The sequence below is a fragment of the Rousettus aegyptiacus genome, unplaced genomic scaffold, assembly GCF_014176215.1.
Source record: "Rousettus aegyptiacus isolate mRouAeg1 unplaced genomic scaffold, mRouAeg1.p scaffold_m13_p_15, whole genome shotgun sequence".
Taxonomy (NCBI): domain Eukaryota; kingdom Metazoa; phylum Chordata; class Mammalia; order Chiroptera; family Pteropodidae; genus Rousettus; species Rousettus aegyptiacus.
The window spans coordinates 43,012,783-43,029,825 of NW_023416290.1; the positions used below are offsets into that span (position 1 = coordinate 43,012,783).

At 31.9% G+C, this 17,043-nt stretch overlaps 1 protein-coding gene across 6 annotated transcripts in view; it reads right to left on the bottom strand.

The window, feature by feature from the left end:
- CSMD3 (CUB and Sushi multiple domains 3) overlaps window positions 1-17,043 on the bottom strand; it is a 989,790-nt gene that overhangs the window by 518,561 nt on the left and 454,186 nt on the right. For all 6 annotated transcript variants that reach the window (XM_016138158.2, XM_036232977.1, XM_016138161.2 and 3 more), the window contains one exon: window positions 12,129-12,250. In XM_016138158.2, coding sequence (XP_015993644.1) covers window positions 12,129-12,250 — 122 coding nt within the window. The remainder of the gene's footprint in view (window positions 1-12,128; window positions 12,251-17,043) is intronic.

Below are 17,043 nucleotides of genomic sequence, written 5' to 3' on the forward strand. Positions count from 1 at the left end.
CACTGAATTTGTCAATAGGATTGGGTTAGGTAGTAAAATGAGTCAAAGTTCACTAGTTGAAAAGTTGGTTGATAATACAACTGGTAAATCTGTGTATCCTAGTACTTTAAATTTGGATTTCTTTGTCCAGTCTCTCATTTTCCTCTCCTAAGCCAACATCCCACAACTTTATCTGGCTGTATAAAGTAGACTAATTGCCACCATTTATGTGAATTACTTAATATTTATGACTAATTATCATGTTGCACAGCTCTGATTAATATATCATTCAAAAAATTAAAAGATTGAGATTAAAGTGGTAGGAATACCCAACAGTAGTGGAAAGAAGAGTGAAAAAAAGTAAAACTATTTCATCTTTTGCATGCTTTGTCTTTTTTTTTTTCTGTAAGAATCAGAGACATTTCTAGGAAAAGCAAATAAACATGCATATAAACCAGTGAGATTTTTACATGGGAACATTTAATCAATTCTTTCAAAATTAATTTGAAAAATTTTCACATCACAGCTACTGTACTAAATATTAGAGATACAAAGATTCAAGCGTGTTTTTTTGTCATTAAGGGTTTTAAACTAAGGAAAATAGATGAGTAAACAGATTATTACAATATAATATGGCAATTGGTGAGCCAGTGTAAAGAGTAAGATCCTAAACCAATCTAAAAGGAAGGGCAGGAAAGATTTCCATGAAAAAGTGAAACATGAATTGAATCCTAGAGAATGGCCAGGAATAAACAGAATCAAAGGTTTATAGAGGTGAAAACAGAGCAGGAAAGTATATTCTTCAAAGAGTGAGCATTGCATCCCCCGAACTAGAGGGTTCTGGTAACAACTGGTGTGAGCAGAGTGTTGGGGCACAGGCCCAGAAAAGTAAGAGTAGTTCAGGTTGTCCAAGGATTGATTCATTCATGAAGCTATGAGGATATTTTAGATATTTTATCAAGGAAGGAGATATAATTTGATTTTAGAATAAATGTCACACTGAATTTGTCAATAGGATTGGGTTAGGTAGTAAAATGAGTCTAAGTTCACTAGTTGAAAAGTTGGTTGATAATACAAAGGAGAAATAACAGAAACCTGGATAAGAGAGTTCAGCATCTCTGAGGCATAATAATGAGCTATGATGACTTCATTGGACTTTGTATTTTGATGTGTGAAAGAAGAGAAAAAGAATAGACGACAATTTTTTTTTTTTTTGCATTCAGAATATTGAGAAACATGCTTTAATGAGGTGGCAGAGGAATATGAGTACTGTGAAAAGACTGAGAAGATAGAGAAAAATTCAGAAAATCAGAAACTAAGAGAGGGGAAAATAAAGTTTCAGAAACCAGAAAATAGTCAATAACATAAACTTTGTACTTATATCTATCATTTTCTTTTTATTAATTTCTTGTTTAAAATATATTTTGTTATGAACCATAAAATATGTATTTGTGAAATTTAACAGAATTTTTGTAAGCACAAGAGTTAAGAGGAGGAAATAACTCTAGACCTCTACCCAAAGGTAATCCTTTTAACATTATAAAATATTTATTTTAATTTTTTCTTTATTGACATTTGCTTATATTTAGATGACTATTCATTATGTGTGAACGGAGTAATAAAGTTTAAATAAAATATTTCAACTAAATAAACCATTTTGTCAAGAGGACAGATTCCATTGTCAGGGGCTGGAAATAGTCCAGCAGGCTGTACAGGTATGGGTCAGTGAAGAGGAGGATGGAAAAAAAGATTTGCACCCTTGATAGCTCCCCGACTTCCAAGGTTGGAATGTCCTATAAATGGTAATTGCAGAAACTTTACCTGGCTTGGGGACTCTTCTAGTAGGTTTCCCTGATTTCTATTCTATTGTTTTATACTAAGCTCTGCTCTTTACTCCTAAGCTCTTTTGGAATCATTACCTGGTAAGACTTTGTAAGTCTTGGTAAGGCCAACCTGGCTTTTGTTTATCCCTGAACTGCTGCCTTAGTTTTGTGCCCTTTAGTTGCTACACAACCATAGCAAACCCTGCTAATACTCCATCCAGATTTCCTTGGACACTCCTTGTCTTTTCTGTCATCTGTTTGCTATTTCTCATACTCATTTGCCTGTAACTCTTCTGGAGACTATCTGAGGGCTATGGGAATTGCTTTGTCCCTACATGAGACCTGATGGACCTACGTAAGTAACACTTAGCCCATGATTATGGAATGGAGAAGTAAGAAATCCTGGCTCCCTTGCTTTGAGATGCGATAAACTCTCAGATGTAATTTACACTGCATGGGATCAGGCCGCAGCTTGGATTTTGCCTGAAATCATACCCCTGCTTAATTACTTCTTTCCTGCTCTGCTTCCCCCCACTTCCTTAATAGTTTCCTGGGCACACTTTCTCAATAAATCACTTGCATACAAAAACTTGTGTTGGATGTGCTTCTGCAGAGGACAAAAGACAGCTGCAGTCTGCAGGAAAGTGACACTCTCCATGCCTGGCATGAAGCTTGGCACAGGTCCCAAAACAACTCTTTGGCACATAGAACTTGCGCCTATAAGTGGTCAAGCTAAATGAAGTGGCAAAAGGCTAGTTGCAGTGATGGAGCTGTGACAATATGGAAAGGCTCCTGATGATAGTGTTATAGTGGAAATCAAGGGTGTATTCTGATACCTGAAGAGTTTCTGGGGAGGAGCACTGAATAGGTATTTTATGGGTCTAAACACAAACCATGTGCTTAAATGTTGTAGCGAATATATGAATGAAATATTTCACAATGTAATTATTTTATCATATTATAAAATGGATCTTCACTAATTATTTAAAAAAGAAACAGAAGAATTAAATAACCTCCTAGAAAGGGATATTGCCCCCTACTAGAAAAAGTTGTCATTATCTACCTGCATTTAATTTTGAGACAAGTGTCCATGAAAAGGTAAAGAGAGAAACTCCCATCTGTCTTGTCACATCAACAGAAACCAAATCCATGTCAAGATAATATGAAATGTTATAGTGAAATTTTATCAGAACTATATGAAAAAGTCAGTAACTCTGCTTTATGATAGCTGTAGAGAAAATAATATACAAGTACAAATATTATTTAATATACTGTAAATATAGTTAACATTTATTTATAAAGTAGTATAAGTACCAACAAAATATTTGCTATCCACTGTGCACTAATTTTAGACTATGCTGGTTCAAAATGCCTAATAATTTCTCACATATTCCATACACATTGCTTATTCTTATCTAGTAGTTCTTATACAACAAATGTTAACTGGGTACCATTAGCTATTCTTATGCTTAAACATCCTTAATTACTCAAAATATTTCAACACATATATTACAGTCTATTGATAACACCATACACCTAAAATTATCTTCAGAATAAGGGATGGTATAAATAATAAGTATACATAATACTTTAAATTTGCAAAATAATTTCCAGCATACAAAGTATTGTGTAATATATGAACTTGTGATTCTCCAACACGTCTATGACATGGCAGGCAGGGGTGATTATTCCTGCTTTGACTATGAGGAAACTCAAGATTTAAAGAGGCAAAATGACTTGCATAAGAATTCAAGGCTTTTGCTCTTATATTGAGACTCTGTCTATGCATTATTCTATATAGAATAATAAGGAAGTTATTTATAAATAGGTCAGAAATGTATAGAGTGGGTTATTAAATCTATACACTTAAAATAATTCCAGTCTCTTGATCGTCTTCACTGATACATCTAGGTCATAGTAAACAATATTCTCTGAATTATAAGGTACAAATGTGACCCAATTAGAAACAAAAAAAAAAATATTGTGCTTTTGGTTAGTGTTAACTAACATTTTTTTTAATGATAATTTTTACTCTTTTGATGACCAATTTCATTTCTTCTGACACTTAAGACTTCTGCTAAGCTAGTGAAAGTTATAGTCTAAACTGAATTTGACCTCATGTGCCTGTCTTTATTCTCTCTGAATTACATTCTTCTATGCTCAGTTAATTTAATCTTTCATTACTAACCTCCCAATGGATTTTATTTTCTCAGTTGTGAGATTTGCTGACATCCTGGAGATATCAGCATTTTTTTTTTTCTCCAACAATCATTCAGTGTGGATAAAAGGGGATTCCATTTAAAGTGAGAACAAGGACTGGTCGAAAATTCATAAAGAATTCTGTTCCACAACATTGTCACCTTAATTCTGCTCATTACACTGAAGAATTATTTAATTTAAAAAAAAAAAAAACTATTTGACTTTACCATAATTACAGGTTTACATTTGAAGATCCACTTTTCCAAAGGCCATTAGAAACCCAAGAAATTAAGGTAGCCAACATTACCATGTATTTAAATAGCTAGATTCCTCTACCCAAATATAGATAAGGCTAGAGAAAATTTGCATATAATCGATTTGCAGAATATGGTACAATGTATCAGAGAGCAAACTGGGGAGATCAACCCTGCAATGGACTCTTTATAGCAGATCACAAGACAACACAGAAATGACTGTACCGTTAGCTCTCTGCCTCAAGGTGACATGTAATGAAAGACTATTTTGACTGACAAGTAAAAATACGTGCATGTATAAATATAAAGATATGAAGCATTTCAGAAAAGTAAGGAAAAGCTAAAATTCCAGGCTGAAGAAAGAACAGGAGCCCAGTGAGAGTTTGGGTTTGAGGTAGTAGGAAAAAATCAGTGAATAATATAAGAGTCAGAGCGCCTAGGTAAGAATCCTGGCTGTGAAAGTTCCACTGTAGGACTGGGCAAATTACTTTACCTATCTGAATCTGTTTCTTTGTCTGAAAAATGGGAATAATTATTATACCTACAAAAAGTTGTTGTAAAGCTCAAATTAAATATATACAGAGGTTTAGAGCAATGTAAACATTCAATACAAATTAACTATTGCTTTTAAATATTATTCTCAAAGTCTTTTGGTAAATCAACTCAAATAGTTTTTTCAGTCTGTGACAATTTTTAAAGTCCAGAAAGAAATAGACTGACTTTTTGAAAAAAATATTTGCTGATATAAATGACATATAACACCTAATTTAAAAATAATAACACATATAAAATAATCTTGCTTATAATCTTTTGTAGTCAATTGATTTTCATTAAATGCTTTCACTGATTTTTGCCAAACATTTTTATCTGTAGCTAATTTATGATACAAATGATGAATAAATGAGTGTAGTTCTCAGATGAATGTTGGTCGACGGTTTCATTTATGTTAATTAGTGAAACACAACTGTAAAACTGAATACATATGTTGAAATATCATGTGTTTGTTAATGATATGATTTTATTACTGAATTGAATAATAGTTTTAGAATACTGAAAGAGTATTTTTTCAATTTTTTGTGCCATTCACAATGCAACAGCTACAGGAACAACACTTTAAAATTCAACCTTCACGATAAACATTTTCTTCAACACTTTCTACATCTCTAAAATTAACAAAAATAAATAAAGCTCTTATTCGTATTGTTTGCAAACTTCTATAGTATAAATTCTCCCACCACATATAATCTCAAGCTGCCAATGTGTCTGAATACAGTCGGGTAATACGCACTGTGACACATCATTATGTAGTTCAATCATTTGGACAAAATAGATGTAAATACCTGAAAAGCATAGCTAATAGTAAAGTGTAGCAAAATATTTATGAAATAATGTTCATAAATAGGTAATAATTATATTTATTTTAATATAAATATATTATATTAACTGTTATTTTACATTAAATGTAAAGATATGTTATTTATTTTAATGTACCTGTGGTGATAGTTAGGCTTTGATTTTCAACTTGAAACCCAATGCCTACTTTTAATCTTGATCCTGATAATTGGAAATCTGTCTTCTTTATGCCTGCTTTATTACTTTCAGTTTGCTAGGCTGAGATTATTACTCATCATTGCCAGTTCATTTTAGGAGACTGGCATCCCATTGCTGGTCCACAGCTTCCTATCTGAGCTCTGCAATCCACCAAAATAGCTTCTTTGAACAAGTTAGGCAGTTGTTATTTTACATTAAATGTAAAGATAGTTTACATTTTAATTTTGGCTATGCTGAAAAACTAGCTTGCTACATTCCTGATAATTTAACAATCAGCTCCCAAGAGCTGGTAGACGTTAGCTCCAGCACATCATTGCATGATATCTTGGCAGATGAAAGGAAAGAGTTTAGGACAAGGTACTTTGATTGAAGTCCCCTCTAAGACCACCAGAATAGGAGAGGGGTAGTTCCTCAGATTTATGAAGAATAGGGAACAGATGGATGCTATGTAAGCAAAAACACAACATGGGTCCAAGTCTACTACATGTCCAGTTCCCCCCTCCTTTTTTTTTTTTCATTCATTCCTTCCTGTAGTGTGTTCTATATAAAAACATAACCCATACCTCATACTTCTCAAGCCCATGACTCTGCTAAATTATTCTCCATAGCAATTGTACCATCTTATGTATTACTTACATTCCTTTTATTGTTGTGATCCCTGATCACAATGTAAACTCCATGAGAAAAAATGTTGTCACATTGTATTCAACTTTGAATCTTCATCAAGAACTCCACCCAAGTATTAGTAGTTAATAAATATTTGCTTAACTGAATTAAAACAAAACAAAACACTCTCCAGTAGAAAGGTCTCAGATGATTGAACCAGTTGTGAAACTTGGTAGTACATATATTACAGAAATTGAAATAGGTAGATGGCAATGAAAAGAGAATTATGTGGAAAAAGTCAGTTCATGGGTTAAAACAGAATGATGAAGGTGCACAGAGCAGACAACTGCCTAACTTGTTCAAAGTAGCTATTTTGGTGTATTGCAGAGCTCAGATAGGAAGCTGTGGACCAGCAATGGGATGCCAGTCTCCTAAAATGAACTGGCAATGGTGAGTAATAATCTCAGCCTAGCAAACTGAAAGTAATAAAACAGGCATAAAGAAGACAGATTTCCAATTATCAGGACCAAAATTAAATGTAGGCATTGGGTTTCAAGTTGAAAATCAAAGCCTAACTATCACCACAGGTACATTAAAAAAATTAACATTAAGGATGACTTCATGTTATGTCCTAGAATATGGTCATGAGTATTTACTTTTCCTATAAAAGCCAGGGCTCATGCTTAATTAAAATAAAATAAATTCAATGATGTGGTTAGAAGAACTGCGCAAAATATAAGACAAATTTTGCCATGTATTATCATGCAATATTTTCTTCTCATTATTTAAAGGCTTGAGTGATGCTGATCACTGTACTTTATTTTAATTAGTGGTTCTCAATCATGAATATGAAAACATTTTTTAATGTGAAGGAAAAAAACCAATAGGACTCTCACATGAGACAAAATTGTTTGCTTATTTTCAAGTAAGAAGAAAAACTAATAGTCGACATTGAATACACTAACATAACACTTATATTTTGTAATTGTCAACACCAATGGTGTGTATTTACATTTGAAAAAATAATACAAATACAATTGAGGTATTAATTCTGGGTTCCTTTTGTGTATTTTTGGATCTTAGACTGGGAATAGATGGTCTTCGCTTATTAAAAAAGGAACATAAAAAAATATACACAAAACTATACTAATATATTTTCAGCTAAGTACCCTACTCATTCATCTTTACAAGTTGTTCAAACAGTATTTATTCTAACTTTAACTTTCCTTCTAAGACTTACTTTGCGATCTTATTAAGTCTTGTGGTTTCAAATAATGTCAATATGCTGACAGCTTGCACATTTTCATCTCTATCCCTATCATCTGGATCTCCAGACTTTATTTCCGACCTTACATCTAGTCTAATAGATGGCATCTCAAATAAAACGTGCCCATTAATGAACTTTTGTTTCCTCTCCTGAAATAGCTCCACCTGCAGCCTTCCATGTCACTTGACACCAATTTTTCGCTAATTATTTATGTGCTATTTCTTAACTCCAAGCCAACCTTTCCACATTCTGCTCTTTGATGTTAGGGTTGGGACACTGCAAATTACATACTCAGTTTATTTTTCCAGTTGGCTTTAGGGTCTGCCTTAACTCACTGGTTCACATTCTTTCCTCAGAGGTCTGAGCACCAACCATAGGTATCGCCTTCTTTGAAATCTGAGCTCCAATTCTACGAAGCCCCTATTAGGAACTAAAAAATTCTAAGTATGAGCATTCGTAAAGGATGCAATTTCCATGATACTGTAGTTGTACAAATATATTAAATATCATTTCCTTAAAATTATTCATTAGTTCATTTAATTTCTATAAAATATCCACTGTATATTATAAATGGAAAAACCTGTAAAATCAATCAGACATTTCAGTAATGCCTTCTGTTCAAAGTTAGGCTTTGTGCTTCAGTTCAAATTAGTCTGTAATCTACTTCTATGTATCCCGAATTATAGTTCTAGGAGAGACAATGATACAGGCTGATGGATAAAAAATAGGTGGATAGATGAGTAAATGGATGGATGGATGAGATAGACAGATAGGGAGACAGACAGACAGGCATACATATATAGATACACAGATAAAGAGATGGATCTTTCAAGGGCGTTATTTGGATAAAATAAGTTAATGTCTCCTTCAAATATTTTTAGTGAATCTGTTTTTGCTTTTTCTAAAGGACCCTGGCTCAGGAGCTATACAAATGGAATTTCTTACTCTGGATCTCCAGAGTTTTACTTATACTCAAGTAATGTAAATATTAATATGTCAGCTGGAAAAGTAATAAATGACCTTCTTATGACACTGTGAAAGACAATCATAAAAGAGAGAGTGATAAAAGAGAACAAACAGAAGTAAGTCATCAGGAAGGACAGTGCTAGAAAGTAGAATATCTTAGGGTATCCAAGCCCTCGTGTACACCGCAGGAATTGTTTTTGTACCCCAGGGGTACACGTACCTCAGATTAAAGACAAACGCACTAGACTACCTAACTTGTGAAAGATCACCTTCATACAAATTAAGAAAAATTCAAGACAGAAATTAATTATTTCACACAGGATACTAATGTTAAATGCATGTCTAATGCAAGAAGAAAAATTAACTCAATGACCAGGCAATTAAAATATCACTCTAATATTTTAACTTGCGTTTATGAAGAAACCCTCAATTGCATTCATCATTAAAATGTTATAATTAAAGGAAATATTTCTTTATGGAAGCTTATGGAAGGGGTAAAAAAATAACCTTAAAAATACGTATTACTTTTAAGACTGTATTGCTCAGTTATTATATTTTATTTTTAGTAAGTTTAATGGCAATGTTTATAAACTGATCAGTAAAAATGACAACAATTTGATGTTTAATATTTTAGTATAATATAGTTACCTATAAATTATTCAACCGCATAATCACAGAGGGAAGAAAATATTACATTGTGATGTTTTTTCTGCATTACTACATAAATTAAATATAACAACTAGAGAATATTCCTTGACAAAATGACATTTGGTAATAATAATAAATCGTTTAAAGTGATCCTACTTTGAATCAAACATTTTGTATTTTCTTATCTAATCAGTAAAACAACTTTATGATATGGTTTTATCACCTCTAAAAGGATTTTTTAAAAAACTGTGGTTCAGAGAACTCAAAAATCATGCCTGCCTAAAATTGTAAAACTAGTAAGAAAGGCAGCGTAGATTTGAAACTAGTTCCATTCAGTTTTTTCAAGTTTTAAATCTCAGAGTTTTTTTCCACCAAACATATATTTGTTTTGGACATTTAGGACACCATGGTTACTTTTAAAATTATCAAACATAAAGAAAAATATAAACAAATTTTTGAAGAAAATTATGGACATATTAAGAATCTTGGTTAATTACAGTTTATACCAATTAGGAGAGCTCTATGCCTATGGTTCATACCAACAACTACTTTTCAAAAAGAGTTTCTGATGTGGTAATTTATGGAAGCAGATCTTCAAACAGTATTTTCAAACTATGTGATATAATTTGTTAGTGTGTCATAAAATCAATTTAGTGAGGCATGACTGATATCTTGAAAATAAATAGATTACAACAGATTGGAATAAAAAATAGAAAAGTCTATTTTTGTAGTAAGCAAAAATGTTATTTTGCCACATGTCTGTGGGGGGTGTGTGTGTGTGTGTGTGTGAGAGAGAGAGAGAGAGAGAGAGAGAGAGAGAGAGAGAACTAGGCCACAATATAATTCTAACTGTGGGCCATTGTTAAAAATGCTTGAAAACTAATTTCTATAGATTATCTTAAAATAGAGATAAGCCAACAGATCAAAATTAATGTCTTCAGTTAGCTATTTGGAAAAAAAATAGCAAAGAAGTAAAAGTAATTATGTCTGCCTTAGAAAATAAATTGGATTTTTTTTAGGGAGAAAAAGGGGAGATTTAAGTTTGGCAGATTAGGTAAAATGAATAAGGAGAAATGTGATGACCTCTGTGAAACTTCAGGTAGCTCAGCAATGAGAATGAATTAAATTTAGCAAAGCAGAATCTTATAGAAGAGGAGATAATCATCACATTTTGATGACAATTATAGGTAATTACCATGACACAAAAAGATTTCCATCTCAATGCAAGATTAATACAATGTGTTTGTTCTGTACTTCACAATGAACTTACTTCATGCTTATCTTTGTGTAAAATACTTATATCTGTGTGAGATTATAGCTTTGTAAATAACACATCTTATAAAGTACACAGCTCTGACCATTGCTGGTTATGTGATCTTAGATAAGTTATTTAGCCTCTGTTAAATGAAGAAATAAAAGTATCTACCTCATAAAGGGAGTCCTTATGAGGATTAACTAATAAAAAGTGCTTGGAATCTTACCTGGCATCTTGGTAAGTGTTCAATAAACATGAGCTAATTTTTTGAGTACTTCATAATGTTTTTCTCAACAACCCATAACTTGCACAGAGAAGGTATTTGATAAATTTTTGTTGAATTGAACTGAACTGATGACTCAGGTTGGGTGGTTACCGCAAATTCCTTTATGCAGTTGAAAGCTTAGATTAAGTGATTTTCCCAAATGTATACAGATAGTTTGGGTAAATTTATAGAGTAGACTTCCAATCTATTTTTTCTGATTCATAAAATCAGAGCTCTCCTATGAGGCAAGTGTAACTGACCACTGAGTTGACTTTTAAAGCACTGCTGCTCTCAGGATTAGGTTTCATAAATCAAAACCTAAAACATTCTGGGAAGTAGTATACACTTTATCTAATTACAATAAGTTAATGTGGTTTATGTACTTACCAATTCTATTAAGTACTCTGTATGCATTATTTCATTTATTTCTTACAACACGGTGAAACACATGCTCTTATTATTCACATTTTATAGATAAAGAAACTGAATTTCAGAGAGGTTAAATGACTTGATCAAAGTTGCCAGTTAGTAAATTCTAAATCATTATTTGGACACAATCTGACACAGTTTTATGGTTTTCACCACCCAACTTTCCTTAATCTAACCCAGAAAGAAAAGGTATCATACAATCTGAAAGGAATTTAGATTCTTAATATTTAGGTCCTCTCTATATTCTTATAAGGAGAAAAGCGGGATAGAGTGGGTGAAGAAAACAAGCTAATTTATTTAGCTGCTCTTACACTCATTCAGGATTATAATTGTTTGAAGTGGTGTGACGCACAGATATTTTAATGTATTATTCATTTTTAGTCAAGTAGAAAGACAATTCAATCTTTTGAAATATTATAATATGAATCATCTATTAGTACAGAGCGCATTAAAATCAACTATTTATAATAAAGAAGAGCGGTGTGACATATGGCAGGAGAGAAACATTGAAAGTCAGCTACACATAAGAACATGATAAACCTGAACATGGCGAGCAAAGAAGATATGACGTGAAAAGCTATCATTCATGGCTTCTTTTTGAAAAAAAGAAATATATACTTACAACTTTCAAAAACATATCTTGAAAAATATTCACTTATAATTTTAATGTGTTGTCATTTATATTTTAGTGACTGGGACTGGAATTGCATTATTTGAAGTTTGTTTTTCCCACTTTCTCATATATGGTTGTTGTTTTAAATAATGGGTAAGTAGAAAATGTTGCAGAAATCACACTTTTTTTTATGAATTTTCTTCACTGCACTTTACTCGTGATCTCTCCCTTTGTCCTATGATTATGCTTCTCTACCAGAGACGATTTTCTTACCTTATTTGTATTCACTGCAGTGACGACCCAGACACATTGTGCATTGCTGTCATACTGGAATGGAAAGTTGGGAGACGTAAAGGTTCCGCTTGGTCCTTGAAGATTAGAGCCACACGTCTTCACTAAAAGAGAAATTGCTTTTTAAAAGATGAGCACACACCGTATGCAAAATTATACCAACACAGTTCTTGCAAATTGACTTTAAATTCAAAATTGCACAATTATAACCACATTAAAATATATATTATGGCTTTGTGATGTCAAAATGAGTGTTTTTTACACACTGACATTCACAAGCTCAGTGTTTTCAACAATAATTGAAAACGTGTAATGACTAAAAGTGTGAGGTTTGAGAAAATGTCCTCTGACTGTAAGTAGGTTAGTTTAATTAGAGAGAGGTATAGTTATCCAGTATCAGGTTAACAAAAATCTACAAAGAGAAAGAAGCAAAGTCTTGGGTTGATTAAGCAATCTCAATGTACTTTCATTTATATTTATTAAGTACTCTAGGACATACAATAGCATAATTGAGACATCAATATGAAAACCTCTCCGTTCTTATAACTGTGAATTAGACCATTCAGACTACACAAAGACCTACACTGAAATAATCTATATACATTCCCATAAAACTTAAATGTTATAATATTTCCTCAGTTTTCTATCTCTTCTTTCTTCTACTTAACAAAAGAGCTTGTGAACACACTGCCATTTGTGTCCATTTGAAGTTTCTATCTTGTGGTAATTTAATGGTTACTTTTAATTTTTTCAATTTTCTAATATTTGTGTCTGATTTTATATCTTAAATAATAAAACTATGTCATTTTGTAATCAGAAAATACTAAATGGTGTCTTTTTTTCCTTCAACATTAATCACCAATCTTTCTTTTTCTATTGAATGCCTAACTTCTGGTAAGTCTTCCATGCTCATTATTTCATTTTCTTCTCTCCCATTTACTCCTCCTTCTACTTCTTCTTCTTTTTTTCCCCCCAATATTCATGGTATGAATAGTCTAACTTTGGCTGATTTTAAGCTACCAAAACCTTATCAAAGCCTCGCAAAATTTCTGAATATTTCACAATTGGTTCTTTATTTCCAGATTTATTGATGTAAAATTGACATTTAACATTGTATACATTTAAGATATGCAACATGATGATTTGATATACTGCAAAATAATTAAAAGTGAGTTAACAACTCTATCCTCACATAATTACTCTGTGTGTGTATGTGTGTGTGTGTGAGTGTGCATGTGTATGTGGTGAGAATATTTAAGATTTACTTTCTTAGCAATGTGTTAATACAGTATTATTAGCTATAATCACCACACTGTACATGAGATCACCAGAAATTATTCATCTTATAACTGAAAATGTGTTACTTTTAACCAACATCTCTCCATTTCTCCTACCGCTCCCAGCCCCATCTCTGGCACTCTACTCTCTGTTTCTGTGACTTTCTCTTTTTTGGATTCCACATACAAGTGAGATCATTACATTACAACTTCCTATAAGTGTTCTATGCTTACTACTCCATTTTCTTCTCCCCATTCACCTCTGAAAGTATTTCAGTCTAACTTCTCTCATTTCAGTGCTGCAATTACTTTCTCAATGCCAACACTGACTGCCTAATTGCTATATCTAATAGCATTATTTTTTCCAACATACTTGAAATTTCAGCAATAATGAAAAGTACTGATAAGCTTTGTTTGAAATTCTCTGCCTTCCCTTATACATTCCTGAAATCTCTTGATTTTTGCCCTATTTATTTATGCTCCATACCTTGTGTTCTGGTTCTATTTTTATATCTGACCCTTAAGTAGCATAATTAGAAATTGATCTAATGGCCAATTTTTCTTTGTTCAATTATCTCTCTGAAAAGTGACCCTAATTCACTTCTCTGTATTAATGGTCATTTCTGTGTGATAGCTCTTTAATTTACATCAACCATTTTGCCCCCTCTCTTGATTTCTACAATAAATTTTTCTCTGTTTGGTGGACATTCCATGAAATGTTTTAAAGATGCTTTTAATTAAACCTTTCTTATCAACCTCTCCACCACCCTCTTATACACACTTAAGCACTCCTGAAGATGTATTTCTCTTCTGAAGCATCCTGTTTTCCTTCTTCTCTTCTCTTCCTGATACCCAGTGCTTTATCATCTTCTTTATCCTGGACTAGAAATAGCTACTTAACTCCTTCCTTTATTCCATTCTCTCTCTCTGTTCCATCCTCCACAGTTCTACTATATTTCTCTTTCTAAAATACATATTTGATTTTACTTAATTACATAAATCTTGATCTCTATTTCCCATAGGGTAAATTACAAACTGCCTAATATAGAATATAAATTTATTCCCATGAGGACATAGGCTGCATTTCCAGTACAATTTTCTGCTATTTTATACAGCCATGCACTCAACTTGTGCCAAAAAAGAATTCTTGCTCTTCCTTAAATGTACCATAACCTTTATAATTTTCCACTTTTTCTATGATGGTCTCCAAGTCTAAACTGTTATTCCTTCTTACATTTGCCTGCAGCAATTTTAATCATTTAAACAAAGCACACTGATGTGCCACTTCTTTCTATAGGAAATATTCCTATTTCTTCCACTCAGGGTTCCATAATGGATTATAGCACTCACAACACATTATTTGAATAGCACATCTACAAAGATGTTTAGGTGCTAGTGAACTGACAGTAAATGTAGTTATAAACATTTTAAGAACTTTATAACAATATAAATTTTTATAGCAATCACATGATTGGTTTGAAGTTAGTAGAAACAACTTTCTGATAGGAAATACTGCTTCGTTGAGTGATACTACTTGGTAATTCTCTGGTATGTTTTATTTTTTAAAATGTATGCACACTTTATACACTGTGGGCAAGGCCTCTTTTATTGTCTTTTTTCATTAACTCCTAGTGCAGTGGCTTTCATGATGCAGAAATGTTTACTAAAGGGACAAAAATATCCAAGTTCTTTGGCGTAAATCTTAAATAGACTGTAAAATAACTGCTCTCTGCATGCTGATAAAGAATTCTTATCAATATGTTTCGGACTGGGAAACTGTCCTCTGAAAATTTCTTTCATAAAAAATAAAGAAAAAAAAAACACAAAAAAATGGCAGGTAAAAAATCACCTGTAAATATGCTGCGCTTCTTGTTTCCATTCATCCAAACCAAAGAATAACAATTAACAAGTTAGGTTTTATTTCTGCAGACATTTTCTTTTTGTAGGTGTATGTCTTTTAGACACTTTGTGTGCGTATGTGTGTGCTTGTGTTTTAAAAGACTGAGCTAATTCTATACCTATTTTTCTGAACTGTTTTTTTTTTCCCTACATATTATGAGTGTTCTATATCAGCATATGCAAATTTATTTAATAGATTTTAACAATCCAAATAGTAGCTCTTAGAAGTATTGCAAATTTTGGATAGCCTTACACTATGAGAATAGCAGATGATAATTAGAGGGTTTCCTTAATTCTGGGTTGGGGAACTAGAAGACTTGTCATTTGAGCAGAGTTGTAGCAGTTCACTTCATAGCAAACAACATGCAACAGAACTGAAAGAAAAATTACTGTTGTAATCTACTGAGATTTTGTGGTTGTTTTTTACATAGCACATGCTAGTGAAAGTTTATGTTTATTTTTTCAGCTATAAAACATAATCCATGAACAAAGGTCTTTTTATCTGTATATACTTATGCCATTATCTGTGCTTTATATATGTGTTGTTATTGTGGGATGAATTCTTATCAGGATTACTTAGCCATGGTATGTGGTGAGCATTTTAAAATTTGATAAATATGCATAAATTACTCTTTAAATATTGTTAAGTATACTTTCAAAAACAGTGTAAGAAAGATAAGAGTTCCCCAAACTCTCACTGATAATAGTATCAACTATATGGTCCTTTGTAATTCTGTTAAGTATGTCAATATTTTAATTTCTAATTTTCTACATTATCAGTATGATTTAACAGAAGTACTTTTTATTATTGTCTCTATTTCTTTTGCTCTGACTTTTCTGTTTATGTAGTCTTTAGTTTCCATTGTTCTTCATTGGGTTATAGGAGTTTCCTGTATACTGTCAATATTAACTCTTTTTTATGTGTTGCAAATATTTTCCTACGGTCTATTTTTTAAAATTAACTTTGCTTTAAATTTGTCTGCAAATTAGATATTTATGTATTATGTCTGCAAATTAAATATACATATATGTAAATCTGTCAGTATTTACCTTTAGGTACCTGTGTTTTATGTCCGGATTAGGATAAATTTTTTCAAACCTAAGGTTGAAAATACCATCTAATGTTCAATTTTCATACTTTTGTAATTTTATATTGTTGTATTTAAACTTTTCATTTATTTGGAAATTATTTTTTGTCTGCTGCAAAGTGGGAGAAATAATTATATTTTCCAATATGCGAATAGCTGTTTTCCAAGAAGCATTTAGTATTCCTCACCAAATTTAAAATGCCATTTGAATTACATGATTTTCTGTTATATTATATTTCTATCTCTTCATCTAGCTATTAAATAAATCCATACATAAATCTGAGCCTTCATTTTTTTTGTATTGATTCAGTGATCTAAGATTATTCCTCTGCAAATATACTGTTTAATTACTTTTAATATAGATGGTACAAATCTCCCCATTGCTATTTGATTTCATAATTTTTCAGTTATTCTTGAATATTTATTTTTCCATAAACTTTAAATGTGTCAGTTTGTCACATTAAGAGTCTGGTAATCTTATTGAATTATATTATGCCCATACATGATTTTGATATAAATTTTTGTCCTCAATGTAGCCTTTAATGACACAAAGGAGAAATAAATGTGATTAAACTAGATGTTCATAAAGTATTTGATAAATTAAGCAGAATTTCCTGATTTAAATTCTAAGAA